This window comes from Falco cherrug, chromosome 15 (assembly GCF_023634085.1).
Source record: "Falco cherrug isolate bFalChe1 chromosome 15, bFalChe1.pri, whole genome shotgun sequence".
In the NCBI taxonomy this organism is placed as follows: domain Eukaryota; kingdom Metazoa; phylum Chordata; class Aves; order Falconiformes; family Falconidae; genus Falco; species Falco cherrug.
The window spans coordinates 9,248,496-9,273,302 of NC_073711.1; the positions used below are offsets into that span (position 1 = coordinate 9,248,496).

Consider the following 24,807-nt stretch of genomic DNA (forward strand, 5'->3'; position numbering starts at 1 on the left):
GTAATATCCACTGATTTGAAAATCAAGAGGAAATCTGCCAGACAGCACTGCCACATTGTGAAATCTCTGCAAATAAATCAGAATCAGGCTTCCTCCATGGTGGCATTAATAAAACACCTCCAGCCTGGCCAATTAACCTTCCTCCACTTTCTGAAGCAAAAAAGCCTGACTTTACCAGCTTTGTTGCAAAGCAGGTCTTAAACCAAACTAGCCACAGGAGAAGAGAAAAAAAGCCTTTACAGTTTGGCCAAATACATTTCTGACAAGAAAGGATACCTTTTTAGCTGCTGAGTAATTACAATGAATGTACTTCTTTTACTGCAATTCTCCCTAAGTTTTGGCTTGAAGGTGTCGGATACTGGGCAAAACCTGATGACACCATTGATGGTGTACACAGCTGTACAACCAGCTCCTCCTGGGTTACTTCACATTTGAATTTTTAAAGATATCCCTAGGAACTAAGTCCAGTTGTTTGTTCTCCACAGTTGCTACAGGCCTTTATAAGGGTTACATGCTGTTCCCTCTCCTAATATTTCCATGCTGCTTTTTCTTAATCGGTCATCGTTTTCAGGATGACAGTTGTTATTTGGCTCTCTGGAGAAGGAAACATTCCTGAAAGGAGCATCATAGCCACATATGTGTAAAGCTGGCATGAGTAATACCTTCCCTATTATACCCTTTTTATCTACTCAGAGCAGGAGATGAAGCCACGTGTAAGTTAAGAGGCACTGCCTGATTTACAACCTGTTCTGCATAGCCCTGCATGAAACCTATGAGTTTATACAAAATACTACCCTCTAGTTATCTTGCTTGCTAATTAGATGAGGAGTAAGATTGTAGAGGACTGGGCTGCTAGAGTCAACAATGCTCAGCTTCCTATAGTTTTTCCTGCTCCTTGTTCAGGGAAGTTTTCTGATTGGTGTGAAAAATTAGAATCTAAATCAAAAGGTGAGTTAGATAAAGCCATGAGCTAGGATGATGTATTGGTATCCTACAGATTCAACCTTTTTTTTTCTTTAACCAGCACATTTCAAGAAAACATCTGGATACCAATTAGCATGCAAAACATCTGCTGTTCAGCTCAAGCATCTTGGCTGGCTGTGTCTGCCAGTACAAGCCAGCTTTGAAGGCTCATCTCCATTCTCTCAGAACAACACTGTAAAACATGCATCCCTGTTCAGCCCCTTTAGCCTTTAAGAAAGCTGTTCATACAAATCCCTAGGCTGCCAGAGTGACTGATAAAATTATTTCTTTTTTTCTAATAGAAGTTGCAGCTTTTGGTAAGATGGCAAAGAGCGCGAGTCACTCGTATTGGTGTCTAAGTGCCCAGGCAAAGCAAGAGGAGCTCAGCGTGCAGGCTCTGCTCCGGCAGGCACAGCCCCTGCCTGCAGCCCGAGCACAGGGGACGAGCAAAGGGGCATGGGAAAGATGCAACACAAAGTCACAAAGTCACTCATGTTACACCTTTGCAGCCACTTAAATCTCCCAGGTGCAGCTTTGCAAAACAGATGCCCCAAAGCTCGGCTGCAAATTGGACACACACCCCAGATCTTTCCACAACTGCCTAAGGAAGTTGTGCAGTTCTGTTAAAACTCTACAAGTTTAACTCCTTAAAGACAATTACTACTTTTGCTTAAATACTTGGGAAGTCTTGAACACAGGTTGTGGCTGGCATTTTTTTTCCCCCAAACAGAAGAATGTTTGGCTTTGTGTGTGTTTTTTAAATACATGGCACAATTCCTGACTTCAAACAATGGCAAATAAAAATCCATTTTTTTTTAACGTAACTGAATGAGAATGAAAGTCATATGAACAAGTAAATATTAATTAATAAAGCAATTACTAGGTACCACACTCTTGGTTCCAGTGTGGTTATAATTATAGGCCAGATTATGCATGGAGATGTTCTGAGATTAAAGAAAAGGAAGGAGAAGACTGGCAGACGAGAGTAAATATTTTCCATGCTGTGAAATGGCTCATTGGCTTTACATCGCTTCTGAGTACTTCCGAGAACTGTCTTGGCTCACTTCCAAGGAAGCGTCCACTGAAAGGGGGGATTGAGGTGATGGCAAGAGAGGTGACCCCAGATGAGGACACTGTCTGTGTCCTCATCACAAGGCAAACCCATGCACCAGACGTCATGTCACCCTTTCCTTTTAAAGCCTACTTGCATCCATTCACATAGACAAAGGGGGTTTTTGGGGGGACAATGATTCAGAACACAGATCTTAAGTTAGAAGGCTTCGAGCTGCTTCACAAAATCATTTTGGACTCACCTTGCTGTACCGCTGTCTTTTTGCTGCTGATGTATGGATGTGTTTTGTGGCTCACCTAAACTGTTTTAATGCAGGTCATTTACTAGTCAGAGGGAAGGGAAAAGGACAGAGCAGATTTTGAAAACAGAGGTGCTTCATCTCTTTTATGTATAATTTTGCAGCGCTTTCAAGTTCCATATGAAGATTGCCTTGTCCTGCTTTGGCTTTTAGCTGGCTTCTTGCTTCTCAAGATGCTCCCAGCGTGATTGTAGGCACACACTGTTAATCACTGAAGGAATAACACAGCATGATTATGAGGAAGACAGGGAAATACAAGAGGCAGGGGAAACAGATCTGATGCATTAGCAGACACATTCTGCAGTCATAAAGTTAATATATTTAAACAACTCATAAATGTTTGAAAACTTAGGTGTTGCTAGAATAATGAATTATAAAACACTTGTTGGTAGCGAATGCAGAACTGTTTTCTCTGTGATGGAGGTTGAAAGTTTCTGAACATCAGCAGCTTTTCACAGCTTGGAAAAGCACTTAAAAGCAAAAATAATTTTAAACCGGGGGAGAAGGAAAAAGGCAGAGAGATTAATGCAATGTGAGGTGAAACTATAGCTCCACAGGCAGCTGATCTATAGGTCTCTCATCCTACCACCAGCAGCACTCAAGAAGAAGTGTTATCCCTGATGCACCAGTTAAAATGCAAACTGGGCATTTCTGACAGAAATAAAGTAAACCTGATGATGGCATGGACACATTTTAGCTTCTTCCAGGTACCACAGCTCTAGGTCTCCTTGTCTCAGACAGAGAAAGCAGCACATAGTGGGTCTGAAACGTATTCGTCCAGCAGCAGTCCCCTGGAAAGCATGCTCCTGTTACAGTCCACGGCTCATCACCACGCTAAAGAAATCACATCTTCTGCCTTACTTTCCCGTGTGAAGGATAAAAGTACAAGTTGCCAGGCCCAGTTTTGTGGCAGAGATATCAGTTGCATGGGGGTTTATTCCCAGCTACCCAGAAAGCCAGCACAAGAGCTTTCTACCCACTCACACCCTCCACAACAGAAAGTTGAAAACCCTTTTTGACAAACACACAGCTGCAAAGCTCACAGGCGGAGGTATAAGAAAGGGGCTGTATTCAAGCAAAAGCTACTTTCATCTCTTTTGCAACTGAGTGACATTTCAACTTCAGGCTGTCCTTTTACCAACTTTGCAGGGAACTTCCACTCCAGTTTCCCCTGTTGCTATTCCTGTGCCACTTCAAGGCCACTCCCGCAGATACCTCACCTGCTTTAAAGTCAACACCAGTCAGAAGGACAAAAGGTGCCAAATCTGAAGTCTTTTATACAGTATCTTTCCAGCATGACTGCAAAGTACCTCTCTTCCCATTACAGCAGAGACACTCAAGTATTTTGAGCTTTAGGATGCCTGGGAGAAGTCATTCTCTCTCCTGAATCCACCCTGGTTTCCCCCCACCCTTCTCCCTCCCAGAACACACAGTGCAGCAGGAGAGCAGGATGGGCACTCAGTACACGGCCATCACACGTTGCACGCATTGCTTTGTGTTCCTGACAGCAACGTGCCAGGCTCTGCAGTCCCCACTGGTGTGGCAGCTCATACATCAGTGCTCCAGCACAGTAGCACTCCAGCCTTCAGTGCAGGCTGTAGGGTAGCTGCCCCCACACACAGCACCGGCGCGGTAGCCTCCAGCCACACACAAAGCCAGGATCACCCCCTCTCTGCAAGACCAGTGCAAGCAACATAGCAGGGACAGACACATCCTGGGATCAGTAGCCAACTCCAATGGCACTACTGTTAGAATCATTAGAGTTAAAATGCCAATATTCATGCTCAAGACCCCCAGGAAACCCTCTGTTCCTCTGATGCAAAGGGGAACACATTCATGCCCTGCTAACGGCATTGCAGCCAGGATGCCACAACAAATGCAGCTGTGCCACCAGTCACTTCTGGTGTTTAGTGGGCTGCCACTTCAAATCCCACCCAATTGCTTCAAAAAGTATTCAGCACACACTGGGAACCCTGCTTTGAGGGAAGTCCAAGAGTTAAAACAGACCCACCAGAACCGTGACCAAAAGGGCCACTATGTTTTCAAAGACAGAAGTGCAATGTACTGCCAGGCGCCCATCCACGCTGGCAGCCTCATCCTGCAGTCGGCAACCAAATGCATTTAGATGCCCCAGACACAGCACCTTTCCCCTCCCTTCCTGATTTCCCCAGTGAAAGAGCTGTCTCAGAAGAATTAGAGAAGCAAGGGTATGTCAAAGGACATGGATAAAATTAATGCTTTGCAGGAATTGGCTTCTCCGTCTCTTCTTTAAAAAACAGAAGTGCTTTTCTTGGGTGACATGGTGCAGAATAACCAGTCACCTTTCTATTTCAAAATGAACTTGTCTTAGATGTCCATGGCAGAAAGCTAAACCAGACAAAGGGCTGCTCAGCAATTCCTCTTCATTGACATGCCGTATCATTCTGCCCCAGTTTGGGAGGGATTTTACCACTGCTAAGGACAGCTTGTGGCTAAGGGCTTGGCGCAACAACTCACCAGCTTTGCAGTAAGGACCCTTACAACACAGGCATATCACCCAAGTCCTACAGCCATACGGCAGCAAGCACAGGTGTGCAGTGCACGGCGACTCTGCAGCACAACCCCCCTCCCCTTAACACCAGAACTACCTTCGCTGCAGCCACCTCTCTGCCAACCTTTATCTTCTGGGAGTACAAGCCACTAACACCTCACAAGCAAACCTCACCAGTGAGATCTATGCACTGGTGTACACCCATTAACTGAGTACCCTACATGCATATTAAGCCAAAGGATAAAATCTACTAGTTGCAAGGGGGCATTATGAAGTATCATCTACCATAAACCAGTGAGAGCAGAAGCCTGACACACTCGTGCCACCTCTGCGGGAGCCATGGCAGTGGTGGCATGCTGTTCAGCAGCATCCTCATGGGAGAAGCCCACACATTATGAGCACTACAGGAGCTGGAAAAGGGGGATCACAATTTGCCATCTGAGTTACCTCTCCATAGCACAGTTCTGTTGATTGCTAGGAATTCAAACATTTAAAAACAGGGGAGGGGGAAATAGAAGGGTTGATTACCAACCAGGATTACATTTCAGGAAAAGAAGAGTTTGATCATTTGTCTTCATTCCACATGGAAGTAAAAGTGGGTCTCCTTCCACATTTGTTGCAAAGAATCACTTTCAAAGGTAAGAAAAAACTGCGAACAGTCCAGCAGCAGCAACCAGTTTTGTAAAGCCAACAATCCATCAGAAGAAATCCAGCCTCTCCTGGGATAAATTTGTCTCAAAAAACAACAAATAAGAGAACCGCAGTTGAAATACCAGTAAAGAAGAACAGACACTGTCACGGGAAGGCTGAAACAGTCTAGCTCCTTGTAAGCCCTATTTGATGCTTGTCCACTGCTCTGTTTCCCTATGCATATAATTTATTCCAAAGCAAATGTATTATTTTAAAGACTCCACGGAAAAGGCAGAGAAGGATGTGTACCTGCTAAGGGACACAATGCTGATGTTCATCCAGTGGTTATTTCTTGCTCCCACACTAATCTCAAAGGCCTTGTCTAGCTTGAAATTTAGCAAGATGTTTAATTAATGGCTTCCGATGGTACAACCACACTGGGAAGGCTTCTCTCATTAGCTAATTAGTCTATGGTCCTAATCATGCAGGGCAAGCCAGTTTTATTCCCTCATTGCCTTGCATGGGAAACCCCAGTTGTCCCACCTAGGTCTTCCCTCAGGACAGTTCCCAGCTCCCCTCTGCTGACCTGCCTTGCCTGGGTGGTGGCAGACAGCATCACCTCACCTTTCAATGACAATCTAGACCAGGCTGGAAATGTTTTGTCCACCGCAGCTCTCCTCCTGAAAGCAAAGCCCTCTGAAGTGCCCAGTGAGGTCTTGGGTCACTAAGAATTGGCTGGTCAGCAACTGTCAGGAACAACACGAGTACGTTGCCTAACAAGTTCTTTTTTCCTATGAGGATAAAGCTGGTGTATCTCCGAAGGACCAGAAGACCACTGCATATGCCCAGATGTTCAGTCCACTCCCAGCCTAGGCAAGAAGTGCCCTGAAAGAGGGTATCTTACAAGAGGCTGAATTCACTGAACCCTTAGAACACGGGGTGCTGTGCAAGGGCGCAGCTGGCATGTGCAGAAAGGCAGCGCTCTGCGCCCTGGGCACCCAGATGCATCACAGCAAGGCAGGCAAGCAGATCACCTGCGGGAGCTGCGAGCTCGCGCCTTGTCTAGAACAGCACGGAGCTGTGACTCCTGCTGCTCCTCGTCGCTCTGACTGCTGGGCATGACAGCTCTTGGCAGGAGGGGCTGCCTGTCTGTTTGAGGGCAGAGATTAGCCTGACAGCCTCCCACTAAACACGTCCTTCCTTCTCCCATTGCACGTGCCTTTTTCTGCAAGCCCTCGCACCACACTTCTGCCTTCCCTACAGTAACGCCCGTGGACGAGCATGGTATGCAATCCATACTGCAATACCTGATCATTTCAGTGCCTGTCAACCACACCTACTCTTAAAGCGTTTTGTCAGCAAGCTTTGAACTTAGTCCAACCGGTTTTGCCTGATTAGTTTTGATTAGTAGAAAGACTGTGTAAGACGTATGTGCTTGCCACTGACTTAACACATCTTAGGTATGGTAGAAATGGTTTCTTTCATTTCTAGTGAAAAGCCAAGATATAATCTGTGCCTTGATAACACCTACTTCCGCGTAAAGGGAACAGTGTACCTTATTCTAGCTTAATTCCCCCCTGCAAAGCACAGCACTGAAAAGTCCAGAGATGGTGCCAATGCTTTTGGAAAGGCCAGAAGGAAAACAGGCACAACTAGTGATGGGAAGCAGAGGACAGCTAACTTTTGAACTCATCTCTGCCCTCCACCAGAGTCAGAAGAGTCGAGGTGGGATGGGTGTGTGAGAGAAGACAATGGAGACTGTGAGAGAAAAGCAGCAATATGAATTTTGCCAACTCCAGGCTACTCCAAACACTACAGGAAACCTCTTCCAGGGATATATTTACGTTGTCATGCCTTGCTTTTAGTATCTGTACCAGGAACTGGAAAGGGTGTTTACTGTGCTTGCGATGAAGTTAACGCACCTTATGCCCATGTCCTCACGGCCCCATTGGCCAGACTCTACCTGAATTTCAGCTCCGACCTCCTCCCCGATCACACAGAAAAGCCACAGGCTTGGTCTGCAAGTACTGTAAGGGTGGGCTACTTCACTTGGCTGGGGAATCAATCACAGGGGCTGAGGTTTCCTTTTATTTGGACTGGCTTACATCAGCTCTGCAAAGAAGATGCCAGACGGCCAGTGTCAAGAGACCTCCAGCACCTTCCTAGCTCCACCCACAACTGAGGCAACTTCTAAAAAGTTCTAGAGCATCTCAAAGTGAAGGATGGGAATGGAGGACCTTGACATGTAGAGACTAAAGAACAGTCTCTATAGGTGTAGAGACTGAAGAACAAATTAACCTGGAAAGGTATAGTCATAGAGGAAGGCTACCCAGCTGCTCAGCTCCTCAAGGCACCTCTCTGTCACCCTCAGGCAGCACGGGGCCAAAGCTACCAACACAGGCTATAGTTCGCTCCTTCTATTTAGAAGGGCAACAACTTGCATTGACGTTGGCTTTGGAGGACATGTTTGGCAACCCCAGCAGATAAACAGACAGCATTTCAACAGAATACCATAAGGTTCTGAAAGAAATACATTTATGTTATTTTTGTAATATTATTAAATCCAGGGTTGAATATTTTGAATATGGTATAATCCATTTTCCTAGGAACCAGCCAAGAACAACATTAGGTTTTGCTTAGAACCTGACAGCAGCTCAGGGGAAGTGCCACCGCACTGTCATCCCTGTCTCACTGCTCCCTCGGGGACACAAGCGGGAGCCACATGTGCTTCTCCCGACACCCCCAACCCTTCCCTCCTCCATCAGCTCTTCCCTCACCCGCCACATGGATGAGCTCTAATCCCTCCTGCCGATGCTGGTGTGACTCTGCTCTTCTCTGAGCCAGGGACCCTCCACTGGCCCAAGGGAGCCCCAAAGCTGAGTGCTGACAGATAACTTGGGAGGGCAAATGCAAAACACTACAGAGGACAGACAGGAGTATTTCAGCAGCGTGCAGGTGGGACTTGGGCCAAAGAAGTAGTAGAACAGCGTGCTATGGACGGCTCCTGCCATTGAACTGGCCAGCAGATGCAGCAGGAGAATAAGTAGGTGGACTGGGTATCAGATTCATAGAATGTTAGAATGGTTTGGGTTGGAAGGGACTGTGAAGATCGTCTAGTTCCATCCACCTGCCGTGGGCAGGGACACCTCCCACTAGCCCAGGTGGCTCAGAGCCTCATCCAGCCTGGCCTTGAGCACTGCCAGGGATGGGGCATCCACAGCCATTGCCCCTTGTCCTATCGCTGCATGTCCTTGTAAACAGCCCCTCCCCAGCTCTCTCGTCGCCCCCTTTATGTACTGGCAGGCTGCTCTAAGGTCTCCCTGGAGCCTTCTCTTCTCCAGGCTGAACCACCCCAGCTCTCCCAGCCAACCCTGAGCACAGATCATTTCCTCCCAGTCTCCAGCAGCTCCACCCTAAAAGTGAGCCCAAACCCACTCCCACGCACCAGGACCCCAGTCTTTACTCCCTTTTATCTCCTCTGCCTGCTGCCCATTCCCCAGACCGCAAACACAGGCAAGTCTCAGGGCTGGCTTAAGCTGCTGTGCTCACCTAAATCAATAGGCTCTTCCTCACCCTGCAGCACACAGGAAGGTAAGTTAGTCACCCTGCACAAGTCACTGGAAAATCCTGGACCACCTGGAGAATATCTCCTTTTCCTAAATCCCTCCTTGTGAATCTCCCCGCAAGTAGGACAGAGCTAAAGCCCCAGGAGAGCCCTGCGCCCCCCCTCTGGGCTCGTGTGGGCAGCCCATGCCTTGCAGAAGCCGTTTCCCCCAGCAGCATGGTCCAGGGCTCCAGTTCCTAACGCATCCAAATGGGACTTTGCTGTGGATTTCACCCATCACATTAAGATTCAATTTGCTCTACTTTCTACTGCAATATTTGCAGAAATAAAGCTCACAGCTGAGATTTGAAGGCCAGACACAGGGCCAGGAGCAAGATGAAATATGTTAGACTCCATTTAACTTATGGCTTATAGAGCCCATGGGAACGGCAGGCAGTGTGCCTGCTCAGCACCCACGGGAAAAGCTACATTCCCTCCCAGAAGACACCAGGGTCTCTTGAGCCCACCTACACGTACCATCAAACAGGAATGTCTGCAACAGGCAGAGCTGCCAGTTCTCCCCACCTTTCCCTTTGGGATGGGGAAGAGGCACAGCTCGGTTCGCCTGAGCACCCTACCACCCACCCTTGTTCACTTTGGCTGTGGCTGGCACATCCCACCACCACTCCTCCTGTTGTGGCCAGATTCTCACCACTCCACCAGCATCCCCACTTATCCCCCTCCTCCCTCACCTTCTGCGCATCCTCCTGCCCCAAGCCTCGCTGAACCCGTCTCTACCTGGATCCTTTTATGCTGGCTCAGGAACCACAGCTGTGACACAGTAATTTCCCAGCATCTCTGGTGTCCAGCTCAGTTGTGCCTGGAATTCACCCAGAACCAAGCCCAGGCCCACAAGTGTTGCACCTAAGCCAAAGGACAAGCAGGGATGCAGAGCAGGTTGGACCCTGGGCTGCTGGACATCAGTCCCCTGCTGCCATCACGGCATTTGGCAACGTCACATCTGAAGGTGATGCTGGGGATTGTTCAATAAGGCAAGATCTGAGGTCTTTCAACAGAAGATGTCAAGCTGACAGTCTCAGAAGACAGGGACTCACTGGTCCTCACTCCAGCTTTCAGGAATGAGAAGAGTTAAACATGAGAAAGCTACCCCACAGATTTCCTTCTACATCTTCCACAAGGCGCAGTCCCATCAGACTGGGGCTGTCAGGGACAGGAGTGTCCTGGGACTTTGGCACAGCCTTCTCGCCAACCAGCCAGAAGGACCATTCTGTTCTCCTCCACCCCTGCTTTCTGCTGTGGGACAGATTTGGAAGGGATTAAAACTCCTGCATAGAGAAAGAAAAGCAAACAAAACACAGTGAAAATGCAAAAAGAAAAAGAAAGAAAGAAAAGAAAAGCATACAAACCCCATCTCTGAATTAATTTCCATTCTATGTATAGGCCATCATGTGACAGTTGTCTTTTTAAACCTTTTAATTAATCACTCCACAAGTCACACAGGGAACAGCTACATTGAGCACATATGCCCACCTTCCCTCTTCCCGAAACACATTCCAGATTCTGTTGAAGGACTGTCTGCACAGTAATTATTTGCTGTTACCTATGCCAGCACTTGGCTCTCCAGATCTTTCAGGAACATCAAATCCTGGGGCAATAATGCTCTTTGGGGCTGAAAAGAAAAAAAGAAAAGCCTTTGCTAGAGGCAAGGAAGGGCAAGGGCGTTGGAAGGATTCAGAGAGGGAGAAAGGGAGCTCAGCGCGGGGCTGACCCTGGTTTGCTAGCTCTTGTCTCTTGTTGCAAGGCCCATGGGGTGCCCCCCCGGGAAGGCAGGGCACTATCTGGCATGACACAGGACGCAGATCTTCCTAATCGGAGGATTTTTGTTTCAACTACTTGAAGGGGAAATGTACAGAGACCTGCCCCAACACCTAACAACATTTTTATCAAACACTTTGCAAAGACAAATATTGCTCATTTCAGAAATGCCAGAATTACAGTTTCTAGTGGAAAGCTGATTCATTTCTCTTGAATCATATATTTGTCATATAATCACTCACTTGACCGCATACCATCTGGCTATCAAGCCACCGGTACACCTGAAGCACGTGCTGAGCACTGCTGACTTACTGAGTGACTAACAGTATTGTAACTCTGCTCCCCAACTACACATCCACAACTTACAGTCCTGTGCTCAAGTCCTGCTCCAAACGGGGTGTCCTGAAATCCGGGGGGGGAGGGGGGGGGGGAGAAGCAGGGGGAGTAGAGATTTCTCCTGGAAGTTCTGCAAAGTTTTGCCAAGGGCCTCCTGAGATCCAGCACTCCTAAAAATACTCCCATCTACATGAATTCTAAGGAGGATTTTTTGCCCTGAGTAAAAAAAACAACAAGAAAAGCCACCACAACAAAAACACAAAGCCAAAAATTGGTGACTTTGACCTCACACAGGCGATGGGATGGAATCCCTAATCCCTATGGAGCTGTATGAAGGAACAATTTAGAAATATTTCTAAAGCTACTGCACTCCAAAAACCCTTTTGCCTGCCACTTTGTCCAGAGTTCCCAGAGCACAGCAGGGGAGCTGCACAGCACAGGGGCACAACGCTGCTCTGAGCAGGACAGCACCTCCGAGCCTCCTCCTGGGCACCTCGCTGCTCCCGCAGCACTGGAGGAGCCCAGCACAGCACTCCTGGGAGGAGAGATGTGCAAGCGTCTGGGTGGGAACCGACCTGGATGACCCCAAAGCTGGAGTACCCGAAGGTGGTGCTGCCAGAGACCTCCCCAAACCAGCGTGGCCATGGGGCTGTGACACCATTCCCAGCAAAGCGCCATTCCTCTGTGTCTCACCATGCAAATCACCTTCTAGGAAAAAACAGGTTAAGACTGTTCATCACTTTGCCCTGGTATTCCACTTAAAGCTCACACTTAACCTTAATCCACGTTAATTTTCTCCTAGGTTTTATCCCACTGACACTCCCGCTTCTCTCAGGTCCTGCAGCCAGTGGCCCCGCTCCAGCACCCTCCCGCAGAGCCACAGGAGCAGGGTGCTGGAGCAGAGGGATGCAGGCAGGGACTGACACATCCCCATCAGCACGCCAGCTCCACCGCTCCCAGAGCCCAGCGGGTGCGCTTGGGTACACCCCAGCTTCTCACAGGAGGCACCACTTCCACCACCTCCTCTGCAGCAACCACACAGCACCACCGAGCAAGCCCCAGCCCCAGCCCCAGCCAGGCTTCTCTGGAGCAGTCCTAGCGCTGCTGTTACCATTCCCATGGTCGCTGGCACAGGGAGCATCGCTGGCCCAGGGAGCATCACTGGCAGTCATGGCAAACGCATCACCATCCAGTTGAGTGAGTCGATAGCAAAGCTGAAAGCAAACACTGTCACGGATTATTCCCGCCCCGCAACAGCAGAAAAGCAGCAGTGAGCCCGTTTGCTGGCAGCTCACGCGTTCGGTGTCGCAGGCACCCATCCCCGTTGAAAAGCAAGGGGGTGCCGGGTGTTACCCTTCTGCATTAGAGGACCCAGGGAGCAGGGAAGGGGGGAGCAGCTCACCAGGGAAGCAGCTCTAGAGTCCCCTAGAGTCCCCGCAACCTTCAAACTGTTTCATCGGCAAACAGCATGTTTCTGTCACCAGAACCCACCAGAAACCCGAGACACCTGCTGCGGAGTCCCTGACATTTCAGAGGGTCAGAGGCAGAAGCACTGGCGGGAGTTTGCTACAGACAAATGAATCAGCAGAACAGATGAGCAGCTCCTGCAGCATCTACCCGCAATGTACAGAAAGAAAAGATGTAATTTCAGGCTTGTGGCAGATGCTGGAGGGCTTGTGATGCTAAAAAAAAAAATTAAAATAATTTAAAAAAAAAATCTTAACACACCTACATATACTACATAGCTTTCTAGGACAAGGATATCCTGCAGTAGCTGGAAGAAAACCAGTCACAGCTCTCAATTGCATCTGAGATAAGGAAACAGAACATGGTCCAACACAACATCTCTGAACAGTCAGTTTCTCCAAACCAGAAATAAACAGACACAAAAATAACTGAGAGAAAACACCTAAATGTAAGCAAATGTGACAATGCTTATTGGGAGGTGTTTAAGGATGCTTTAGAAGCACCCTGATTTCCCCCACAAAAAGCAATATCATATTTAAAAAAAGTGTATTAGTTTTAAAATAAGAATTTTTTTAAGACAAGAGCCAAATTAAAAAATAAAATGTGTAAGAAATAGAAAATCCACTATAAAATCAGTAGCTGGAAATCAACGCATTTTCTAAAGAAAACTAAAAGATACCAAAGAAACTAATGGCAATAGGTATATCAGGGAAAAAAGCAACAGTATATTAATACAATCGGCTTGATCCTAAAAAAGTACAGTGAAATGATTCTGATACAGAAGATGTAGAAAGTATAAGCATTACTGTTTATCTTTGCTAGTAAGGATGACTAATACCTCAGCTACAACAAAATCCTCTGAGAAGAAAGTTGGTCAGATACCCAGCACCATCTGCTAACCATTTCTCCTGTCGGTAACTGGAAAACCTGCACATCAGCGTATGAGGGAGCTCACCAAATCCCCAACACTGACTTTAAAAAAAAAAAAAAAAAAAAAAACCAAAAAAAACCACAGAAACATGTCCCAGGCCAGCCAGGAAGTTCCAGAAGTCTTGGAACAATAAATAGAAAAATGCCACTCAAGCAACTCAAGCAAACAAGAACTTAGCATTGTGCCAATACTTTCAGAGGGCAAACGGCCTGAGCTGGGAAACCCAGGCTGGCTATCCTGCCTGTGGTCCCCAGCAGAGGCAGGGAACGGCCGGTATTCCGAGATTGAAAACATAGTAAGCCCTAGTCAACAGTTTTCTGGTCTGAGGGCTTGTCAAACTGATCTAGCATTTCTTCTACGAGTACTCATTTGGCTGACAAAGGTAACGGCGTTGACATAATACATGCAGACTTGTGTGTGACGCTTGGCTTTGGCCGGTGTGACGGTCCAAGAACAAAATCCCCAGCGCTATGCAAACATCAGTGTATACTGCATACCCAGAGGATTAAAAGCCAGTTGAGCCTGGTGACCTCATTAGAGTTATACCTGCGCCGCCTGCCCCCACGGTGGTTTTGGCTCCCTGGAGAGACGTTTCCATGAGGGAAAAGGGCCACGAGGCAGCAGAAATTGCTCTCTGCACGCAAAACTCCAGGCAGCGCTGGTGGGAGATGTGGGTTTTCAGGGAATGCACATTGTGGTTGTGTGCCTAGGTTTGCAGCAAGCTCAGGAGAGCTGGAGAAGGCTGTTTCCAGAGCCTCTGCCCAGAAAGCAAGCTAACTCATGGAAAAGCGGTGGCTGGTTCTGCTGTGGATTTTCACACGTGTAAAGCTCACAGGACCCACAGCTGAAAAGCCGTAGGCTCAGCCGTGCCAGCAGCCTTCGGCTGGTCGCGATCCTGCACGTGCCACGTAACACTGGGCTCACTCATGTTATTTCCTACATGGGTCCTGATCTGTGCTCAGCGCTCTGAGCACCTTCCAGTAACAACACAGGATGCACCAGCACCCTCCCGACCTACATGACACCTTCCCAGAGGGAAAGAGGTGATTTCCCTTGGAAAGTTTTAAACGTCAGGTCTTTTGCTTTTAAACTCCACCAGTGCAGGGATAGCAGGGTGACCAGGTTTGTGAAGGCTTTCAGCTTCCAAAAGGAGTTCATCCCTTCTCACCTGCCTCCCATAAAGACATACAGGCATCTCTCCTGCCAGAGGAGCAGAGTTATCCCACACACCCTTCCCCCTCAGCCATCTAGATGTCCTGCACTGTGGACATACGGACCAAAGCCTGGAGCTTTGTCTGAAGCCCTCGGACCATACAAGCAGCTCCGAGTGCCTGGGTAGCTGGAAGTTACTGTAGGAAAGCTTAACGCCAGCAGTTCCCCAGCATGACTGACTGAACCACCAGCTGTGGGCATGAACTATCCACCGCAGAGGAAGCCTGGGGCTTCTGGTGAATTTGGGTTTCCTCTCCCCACAGGCATCACTCACCTTTCCTCCTGCTCGTTCAGCTCCAGACAACTACTGATGTTCTCCAGGCAGCTGACCACACCGGTGAGGGTATCCCTTGTGAGAACCTGCCCAACAGCCACACTTGTACTCCCCACCCACTGTAGCTACAGGTTGCACAGAGGTGCCAAAGAAGTGTGCCAAGTACAGCAATGTCCAGGGGGGGTGCACCAAAATCCCCATCCCCACAAGAGTGGTCACCCACCACAGCTACTGAAGCAGTGCCAGTTTCACATCCCAGCCTGAACCCAGCTCATCCTGGCATTACGTTTTAGCTCCAGCTGAACAACCTTGAAGCTGGGCTTTTGCCAGCTTCCTCCAGAAATGAAGGGCTTGGCATTCCCAGGACTTGGCAAGAGCTCACACATCCATAACGGGTATCCTTTTCATTTAAGGGTACATTTGCACGTGAGCAGAGAAACTCTTTGTCCAAAGGACTTCAACCTGGCTGCTGTGCTCCAGCTGACCCCTCTCATTCTTGGTGTTACTCACGTGTCAGGAGGAGCAAGCACGGCGCTGAGACCCCCTGACTTCTCACTTGGTGTTCAGGGAGGCAGACAGACCCTTGCTTCCCAAATAGGACAGATGCAGGATATTAACGGAACTTCCTCAAACACACGCAATCTTTTCAGCAAAACAAGATGACAACAGTTAGATGCTGGTTACACGTTTTTACTTTACTGAACTTCAGGCTGTCACCATCACTCTGACCACCTCACTCTCCTGTTGCTGAGCCCATCCAGTGACTTGGCAAAGGCATTCCCAGTTTAGGCTGCTGAAAGAAGGAGGAACGATGCTCAGGTTAGCAAAGCAGGACAGTTCTCTCAACACCTACAACTTCCAAGTGTTTGTGCTGGTTTTGGCTGGGACAGAGTTAGTTCCCTTCACCATAGCTGGTACTGGGCTGTGGTTGGATCCTGCTGGAGCAGCGCTGCTGACACAGGGGTGTCTTCGCTATTGCTGAGCAGGGCTGGCACAGAGCCAGCCAGTGGGCTGGGGGGCACAAGGAGCTGGGAGGGGGCACAGCCGGGGCAGGTGACCCCAGCTGACCCAGGAGATGTCCCACACCGTATGGCGTCATGCTCAGCGTATAAAGCTGGGGGAGAAGAAGGAATGTGGGGACATTTGCAGTGATGGCATCTGTCTTCCCCAGGCACCGTCACGCGTGCTGGAGCCCGGCCGTCCTGGGGATGGCTGAGCACCGCCTGCCCATGGCAGGTGCTGGATGAACGCCTTGGGCTGCTCTGCCTGCCTGCGGCTCTGGCTTTACCTGTTAAACCGTCTTTTTCTCAGCCCACGGGATTTCTCTACTTTTACTCTTCCAGTTCTCTCCCCCATCCTGACACGGGGGGAGTGAGCGAGCAGCTGTGTGGGGCTTAGTTGTCAGCTGGGGTTAAACCATGACAGTCCTTTTAACACCCAGCGTGAGACTTGAAGGGCTCAAGATAATGACAGGTTTGATTGGAATGTGCTAGATTGAATGTATAGCTGTTATTGCTGTTTAGCTATTACTTGGCAGGCTCCTGTGCTTGCCTTGGGGCTTGCTTGCCTTACTGTGCGTTAGAGCCTGGTGCTCGTTAGTGGCTGCTTCTTGCTTTCGCTGCTTGCTGTCATGCTGTACTGCTTATCATCTCCCTGTGCTGCGCCTGGGAACAGTCTGATAACGGCAATGGCGATGTGACGGGGCTGGCAGAGGGCCAGGGCATCGCTGCTGTTCCTGTGCTGCTGTACTGGACAGGCTGGGACTCCACTGTGAGCTCCAGTCAAAGGGACCGTGACCTGTGGGTGAGTCCACATGGGAGCGGGACACCCCAAAGCGTCTGTGGCTGTGGATAAGCCCCCGCCAGAGCAAGTACATCTCAAAGCACCTGTGGCTGTGGTGGTGGCTGTGCTGCAGCAGGTATACCTCTGAAGGGACTGCGGCCCGAGGACAAGTCCACGCCAGAGAAGGTGCACCCCGAAGCATCTGTGGCTGTGGACAAGTCCGTGCTGCAGCAGGTGCACCTTGAAGCATCAATCAGTGGCTGTGCACGAGATCATGCTGGAGCATCTCAAAGAAGGTGGCCATGGACAAACCCACAAGAGGGCAGGTACAGCCCTGGAGGCACTGCAGCCATGGGTAATGCCATGTTGGAGCAGGTTGGCTTCTGAAGGGACTGTGGCTGTGGGTAAGGCTACCAGGCTGGAGCAGGTCTGTCTCTGAAGGCATTGTGGCCCACGGGTAAGGCCACGCTGGAGCAGGCGCGCCTCAGAGCGTCTGTGGCTAAGTCTCTGCTGCAGCAGCCGTAGCCCTGGTGAGGCTGTGGCCCATAGGTAAGGCTGCACTTGGAGCAGGTACGCCCCTAAGGGACTGCAGTCTGCGGGTAAGGCCAAGCTGGAGCAGAGCAGCAAGATGAGGAGTTCATTGCAATGTTAAACCCGATGGTCTGGTCCAAAGGCACCAGGAGTGGAGATTGTAACGGAGATACCTTTAAATTGTTGTAAGCCATGGTTGCAGTCGCATGTTATAGGGATTACTGTAGCAGGAACCACTGAACCATTGGAGGACAAGCCCCACAAGAAGCAGCGCAAGTGCAGCAGTGACCCACCTGCGGTGGCTTTGGTGCCCAGTAACTCGACACAACCACCTCTCCTGTCCTGAACGACACTGTAACGAGTGGAGCCCAAAGTCACGGACTAAATGGGCTCAGTGGACATGTATGGACATTGTACAGGGGTGGCCCATGGACTAAGGGAATGATACCTGTGTATTGTATCAAAGGATGGGAGGGGGGGCGGTGGCGTCATGAGAACGCATTGGATAGTGTGGGATCCAAGCATGGCATAAATGGTATGGAATAAGGGGTGGAGAAGGTGCTGGTTCTGGCTAGGATAGAGTTCATTTTCTTCACAGTAGTGTGGGGCTGTGTTTGGATTTCTGCTGAAAACAGTGCTAATAATTCAGAGAAGTTTTCCTTATTGCTGAGCAGGGCTGGCACAGAGCCACGGCCTTTCCTGCTCCTCACCCTGCCCCACCAGCGAGTGGGCTGGGGGGGAACAAGGAGTTGGGAAGGGGGCACAGCCGGGACAGCTGACCCCAGCCGACCCAAGGGATGTCCCATACCGTATGGTGTCATGCTCAGCATATTCACCTGGGGGGAGAAGGAGGAAGGAGCGATGGCGTTTGTCTTCCCAAGTAACTATCACACGTGCTGGAGCCCGGCAGTCCTGAGGATGGCTAAGCACCCACCTGCACATGAATGGAAAGTGCTGAATGAATGCCTGGCTTTGTTTTGCTCGCGTGCATGGCTTTTGCTTTACCTGTTAAACTGTCTTTATCTCAACCAATGGGTTTTCTCTACTTTTACTCTTCTGATTCTCTCCCTCATCCTGACATGGGGGGAGTGAGCGAGCAGCTGTGTGGAATTTAGTTGCCATCTGGGGTTAAACCAGCACAGCTTGTAACACTGAATTCCCCACTAGTCACTCTTAGTTTCTGTGTGCAAGGAGAGCCACCTCCCCTCACAGCAGGGAAATTAAAGATTTCACTTGGGTTGGGTTTACCCACACATCCCAACAGCTTGTATGTAGAGCAGACCACAGGCTACTGGTAAGGATTAAGATTTGGAAAGTATCTCCACGGTCACTTCAAGGGAAAGCTGTTCTTTTTCACTTTTGCAGGAACTTTAACTCAACTGACAGTGGAGGCAGTCTTAAGACTTGCAATGCATTCAAGTGATTAACAATTTGAAAGCAGTGAAATAATTTCAAACCTGCTTGCTGCCCAACCAGCCAGAAAACATAAACCAGTAGTTAGCTTAGAGAGAAGGAAAGGGTGTCTATTTCTCTTTCCCAGCACCACTGACCACAAGCTCACAGCGCTCATATTTTAAAGCAGAGCCGAAGAGAACAGAAAATACCTTTCCCAACTACATTAAAGTTCTCATAACCCCAGTACAGCATGTCCATGTCCTGCGGGTACCACGGGCTGCACTGCACGCACCAGCTGGAGAGCAACTCGCTGGCGAGGTCGCTGCGTTCGGTGCTGCCCAAGCCCAGGGCCATTTGTGTGCTAGCGTTAATAAACCACACGTTAAAGGCACCAGGGGGAAATTGTCCTGTCAGTCTCATCCATCTGCTACTTCTACTGAACTCTGTCACGTTACTCCTTATTTACAGATCAAGATGACAGAGAGAAAGCAGCATCTCCAAAATGCTTACAGCTTGGGCTTACGCATTATCCACACTAGAGATATTTCATTAAAACCTATAAAAAGCTATAAAACTGAAGGTCACTTTATGCCTTCCACTGTTAAAGTGGGAAGCGACGTAGTCTTTAGAAAAACATACTCTACGGCATGTTTTAAGCAGCACTACACATACTACTCTAAACTCCTTACAGAGTAATTTATATCCAGTGCTACTTCTTTGCTAAAATAACAGGACTTCGAAGGCAAAAAAAAATTTACACCCTCAAAACACACAGCTTTCTTAAAAATGGTTAACATCAATATCAACAATTTTCCTAGATCAGTTCCTTAGGGAGGTCAATAGTTAAGGCTCCAAAGCAGAGCTTCAAACTGCCCACGGAAAAAAACATGGAAAATCTTCACCCGGCTTTCAGTTGGCCATCTAAAGCACAGGAGCTTTTCAGACGAAAACGCTCAAATATACACAAGGCTGGAACATAAAAGTGCTGAGGGTTGCAACGGGCTTGCCAAAGAAATCGCCCCTGCCTCTGGCACCTGGCGCTCCCCCCGCTCCGGCCGGAGGGACGCGGCTTTACCTGCGGCGCGGCGGGACTTCGGGCTCCTCGACGGCAGCTGCCTCCGGGCGACAGGAGTTCCCGCAAGTCGGAGGGCGGCGGGCGGGGGGTGCCCCGGGGCCCGGGGGCAGCGGGTGCTCTGCGGCTGGGCGCCCCTTCCCCGGGGCAGAGACGCCCACCGCCACCCCGGGGCTGGGCGGGGGATGCCGTCCTGCCCGCGGGCTCCTGCCCCGCCACCAGCGGGGCCGCTGCCGAGCGGGGCCGGGGGCGGCGGACCCCGGGCGCGGTGCAGCTCCGCTCCGCGCTGCTCCGCCCGCAAGTTGGCAGCGCAGCCGCGCCGCCCCCCGCCCGCCCCGCGCCCGCCCCGCGCTCGCCCCGCGCTCACCGGCGTTGCGGAGCTTCTTGTTCCTCAGCACGGAGAGGATGACCAGCGCGTTGCCCAGCACGTCCACCACGATGGTGAAGATGAGCACCGCCGCCAGCGCCGCGGCGGCCCGCGCCGACGGACCGCCCTCCGCCGGGCAGCCCGGGCAGCTCCCGTTGCTCCCCGGCCGCTCCATGCGCGCCTCTGCCCGCCGCCGCCGCCGGGGCGCCTCCTCCTCCGCCTCCCGCCCCGACGGCAGCCCCCGGGCCGCGGGGAGGAGCGCGCCTCGGCGCCCGTCCCGGGGGGCGCACGCCGCCCCCTCCCCCGGCGGTGCCGCCGCCCTGCCCGGGGCGGGGCGGGGGGGCTGCCCGGTGCGGGGCACCCGCAGCGCTCGCCGGGCCGATGGCGCCACCGCGCGGCGGCGGCGGGCAGCGCCGGGCCGGGCCGCCCCGGGCGCAGGTGTCAGCCCCGCGGGGGGGCCCGTCCCCGCACGCCTGCTCGCCCCCCCGGGCCCCGCGCGGGCCACGCTGCGGGCCGGCGCTTCGTCCGAGGAGGCGGCTGCAGCTGGGGCGGCCGCCTCCCGGCTTCGCCGAAGCTCCCGGGTGGGGGGAGGGGACAGCCGGGGCTGCACGCCCCCGCTGCCCCGCAGCCGCCCCAACCGGGGGGGACCCAGCGGCGCCTCCGGCCCCCGCAGCTGCGGGGACACTCACGCGCTTCTTGCCCAGACGGGCCAAGTTCCGAGGCGACGCTGCGCGCCCCCCGAGGGGTCCCTCGCCCTTGCTCCCCGTCGCCAGCCCGCCCCCCCCCGAGCCGAGCCCACCCTCACGAGAACTTTCCCAACCAGTTGTGCCAGAACGAGCCCATCCGCTTTCCTGCTAATGCGCTTCACGGATCCCAACGCGTGCTGGGCAGAAGCCCCAGCGACAATTCCAACTCCAGCAGCCGGCTTGCCCACTTCCCAGCTTCCCAGCAAAGCACCCCCGGCAGGGATGCCCACCCCCAGCCCAGCCAGAAGATCCCAGTGTCCAGCTGGCGGCTGCCATGCTGCAACCAGATGAAATCCCAGCTTGGTTTAGCCAACAAACTGCCCACCTGCCCGCGGCACCCCCTGGCCCCAGCCCAGCGCCGCGTCACAGCGCCCGAGCCCCCTTCAAGGCTGTGTCACAAGCCGGTCCCAAGGTTTTACAACTGCTTGGTTGAGCAAGTCCATAACAAAGCGAAAAGCAAATGCTTCCATGGCTTGTTCCTCCCTGGCAGCGTACAAGCAGACGGGGCTGCCCCAGCCCGGTGGCGCGGGGCCAAAGCCAGCCCTGCACCTGCACCCAGGCCTGCGCCGGGCCAAGCTGCTCCAAGCAGCCTTCTGCCCTTTCCCCATCGCTGGAGAGCACTCCATTCTGCAATAAAATGGGGTTTTTTTGAAAATAATGATCAAAATCCTGCACTTTCAAATTGTCCAAGAACATTTTGGCTGGAAGTTTGGCTTCTTTGGGCTTCTTGGTTGCTGCTCTGCACTGAATTCTGCACAGTTTTGCAAATATCTTCTCTGTGTAAACCAAATAATCTTGTTCACAGACTTTCAGCTGGTCTATGTTCGGGACTTACCTGTGGTACAGGGGCAGGGGCAGGAGCAGTTCACGTGGACGCATCCTTCCAGCACTTTCACCTTCACGCTGCTCTGCTCTGGCAGCTGTTTGCGCCGTTTTTAAGATGTATTGCAGATGTGGAGAACTGGGATGTGACTTCAGAGGACCTGATCTGTCCTGGTTTTGGCTGAGATAGAGTTCGTTTTCTTCTTACTAGCTGGTGCAGTGCCGTGGTTTGGATTTAGTATGAGAACAATGCCGATAACACGCTGATGTTTGAGTTGATGCTAAGCAGTGCTGGCCCTGAGTCAAGGGCTCTTCAGTCTCTCGGGCTCTGCCAGGTAGGAGGTGCACAAGAAGCTGGGAGGGAGCAGAGCCAGGACAGCTGACCCCAACTAGCCAAAGGGATATTCCATACCATAAAACGTCATGTTCGGTATATAAACTGGGGGGAGCTGGCCAGGAGCCACTGATCACTGCTCGAGGACTGGCTGGGCATCGGGCAGTGGGTGGTGAACAACTGTATTGTGCATCACTTGTTTTTTGGGGGTTTTATTCCGCTCTCTCTCTCCTTGTTACCTCTCCATTACAATTATTATTATATTTTACTTTGTTTCAATTATTAAACTGTCCTTATTTCAACCCATAGGTTTTAGCCATCTCTGATTCTCCTCCCCATCACACTGGAGGCAAGGATCAAGCAAGCGGCTATGTGGTACTTAGTTGCCGGCTGGCATTAAACCACGACAGCTTTATATGCAGGTGTCTTGGATTTGCTAGTGGAAAAACGGTTTGAAATTAATGAATATGGTATTTGAAGTCAAGGAAAAAGCTGCCTTTCTGAATGCTTTGCTTAAAGAGGTGTGCAACGTTATTGCTTCTGCCCCAGCTCCAGAGGCTTCCAAGAGCCCCAGCAAATCTGTACCCAGAATGATTATCTCCTGCTAGCACCAAATCAGCTAGGGCTGTCTTCCAGCCCTTGCCATCACAGAGGCTGCCAGGCTGGGATGTCCCGCAAGGAACTGGTTTTGACTGGTGATAGCAAATGGTAGTTGAGTGCTGAAGAATTGGAAGGAGTATAAAAGCAAATTCTGCTGAACCCCACTGACCTTCACCAGCTGCAGGGCAGGATGGTAGCACTGGTGTTGTCCTGCACAAAAGCACCACTGGGAGCACCAAAGCTGCCCAATGAAGATTTTGGCCTCACTTATATTTAAAATAAACTTCCTAGGCCAGCACTGCAAGGTAGAGGTGGTCTCACATTTTATGAAACTGCTGCAACTGGAAAACCACAAAAATGGCTTTTTGTCTGGTAACTTCTTTTGGTGCATAATTTATACCTGCAAAAAGCAGGCTTTTTCCACAGCTTGGTTCAACTGCCCTAGGTGGGAAGGTCTGCATAGCTCTACCAGGCATGTGTGCATCTGCATTGTTATAGCAGCTACTCTCTCATAAGACACTTAGAAGAAATTATGATAGATGTAGTGAGCAACTGTTTTCATCGGTGGAGTGATTTAGATGAATGATATTCAGGCTGTTTCCTCCCACCTTCCTGCTAAATGGACTCTTCACTGCTTCAATTAAGAAAAGGCTAGGACTCTAGGAAGCGGGGGGGGGAAGAAGGAAAAGGTATCAATAAGACCTTTTTAATTACGCTTTACCGGAACCTCTGATGTAAATCATACTGAAATAAAAATATCCCCAGTGTGCTAGAAGAATTTAGGCTCATTTGACTGCACAAAGACCATAAGCGTGATCACAACAGAAGGCAACTGAATTAGGGTCAGAAACCAGAGCCCTTCAGCACCCAAACTACACTGGGGAGGGTAGGTTCATGTATACAAAAAGGAAGATGAAGCAGAATGCAATCGGTGCAAAATATTCAAGCACCATAAATGCTTTTCAGCACTCCTTTTGCAATAATGCAATAGCATTGTTAACAGTAAAGCTTAGAGGAGCAGCGCCGGACACCCTCCTGCTGTGCCGCTCATACCCATGGCAGCAGCCATGTGCAGAGAATCGCTCATCCCTCGCTGAGCGTGGGACTCCTCCAGGGGCACGCAATGTCCCCCTTCCCGACCCTGCCTACCAAAACACGCCGCTTAGGAAGAGTTAATCCAGGTATACTATAATAAATGAAAGCTTGCATAATTGAAAAATAGCTGAGGCATTAATCTTCCTCTCCGTACCTTGAGTCCTCTTTAAAAAGATTATTTTGTCTTCAGAGACAGCTTTAATGCTACTTAATGAATCACTTATAAATGAAGGATTCCCCCCCACCCCAGGGACAGGCTGACTACTACACTGATTTTGTCAAAGAGACAATTAACTTTTGTCAAAGACAATGGCTGTTCTCCACAAATACTACTATACTGAATCCAGCATATTTAAGGCAAATTTGTCCTGTTGTTTTGACTGAGCCTGCTTAGCGACAGTGACATACCCATTTCCTTTAGCCAGACCTAGGAAACTCCTTGTGCTTACCAAAATAATTCGTGGCTCCCTGAGCACCCCCAGGAACAGGTAGGTTAATGCTGGGTAAGGAAGACCAGGCTAGGAAATTCAGAACTCCAACAAGAGCTCATTCAAAGGTGTTTTGGTGACTAGCTTCAAAGGAGGGAAAAGAATGAGAAAGAAGAAATATAGAAAAACAGGGGACCAGGAAACCTTCCAATGAACTCCTACACTGAATGTTGCAGTTGCAGACAGGGTGCAGTCAAAAACAAACAAACCAAAAAAAAAAAAAAAAGAGCTGTAACTCTCTCCCTGCAGAAGCAGACACCAGGCAGGACCATGGGGCAGGTTAGCAGTCTCCCACTGCAAATAACTCCCACTAAGCCACAAAGGCAATTTAGCAGCATGAAGTTGTTCCCAACACAGAGGTCCCCAAGCAGAAACGCTCAGTGTCTCCCTTGCCTGCATCCCACCGAGCACCTGCTCTGTTCCCCAGATCTACATGCACAGTGCAGGGATGCTGAATTGAAGCTGAACCCCTCCCCTCCCAC

At 50.4% G+C, this 24,807-nt stretch overlaps 1 protein-coding gene and 1 long non-coding RNA gene across 2 annotated transcripts in view; both read right to left on the reverse strand.

Annotated features, from left to right (window-relative positions):
- The window catches only part of GPR50 (G protein-coupled receptor 50), a 47,334-nt gene extending 26,850 nt beyond the window's left edge, over nucleotides 1-20,484 (reverse strand). The window contains exon 1 of the mRNA XM_055727416.1: nucleotides 20,241-20,484. Within this exon, the coding sequence (XP_055583391.1) occupies nucleotides 20,241-20,415 (175 nt within the window). The 5' untranslated portion in view covers nucleotides 20,416-20,484. The remainder of the gene's footprint in view (nucleotides 1-20,240) is intronic.
- On the reverse strand, nucleotides 12,311-19,949 carry LOC129737411 (uncharacterized). The gene is made up of 3 exons (XR_008735237.1): nucleotides 19,877-19,949; nucleotides 18,215-18,340; nucleotides 12,311-15,886 (listed from the first exon to the last, which is right to left on the reverse strand). It is a non-coding gene; the product is annotated as an uncharacterized LOC129737411 (long non-coding RNA).
- Nucleotides 20,485-24,807: the final 4,323 nt, after the last annotated feature.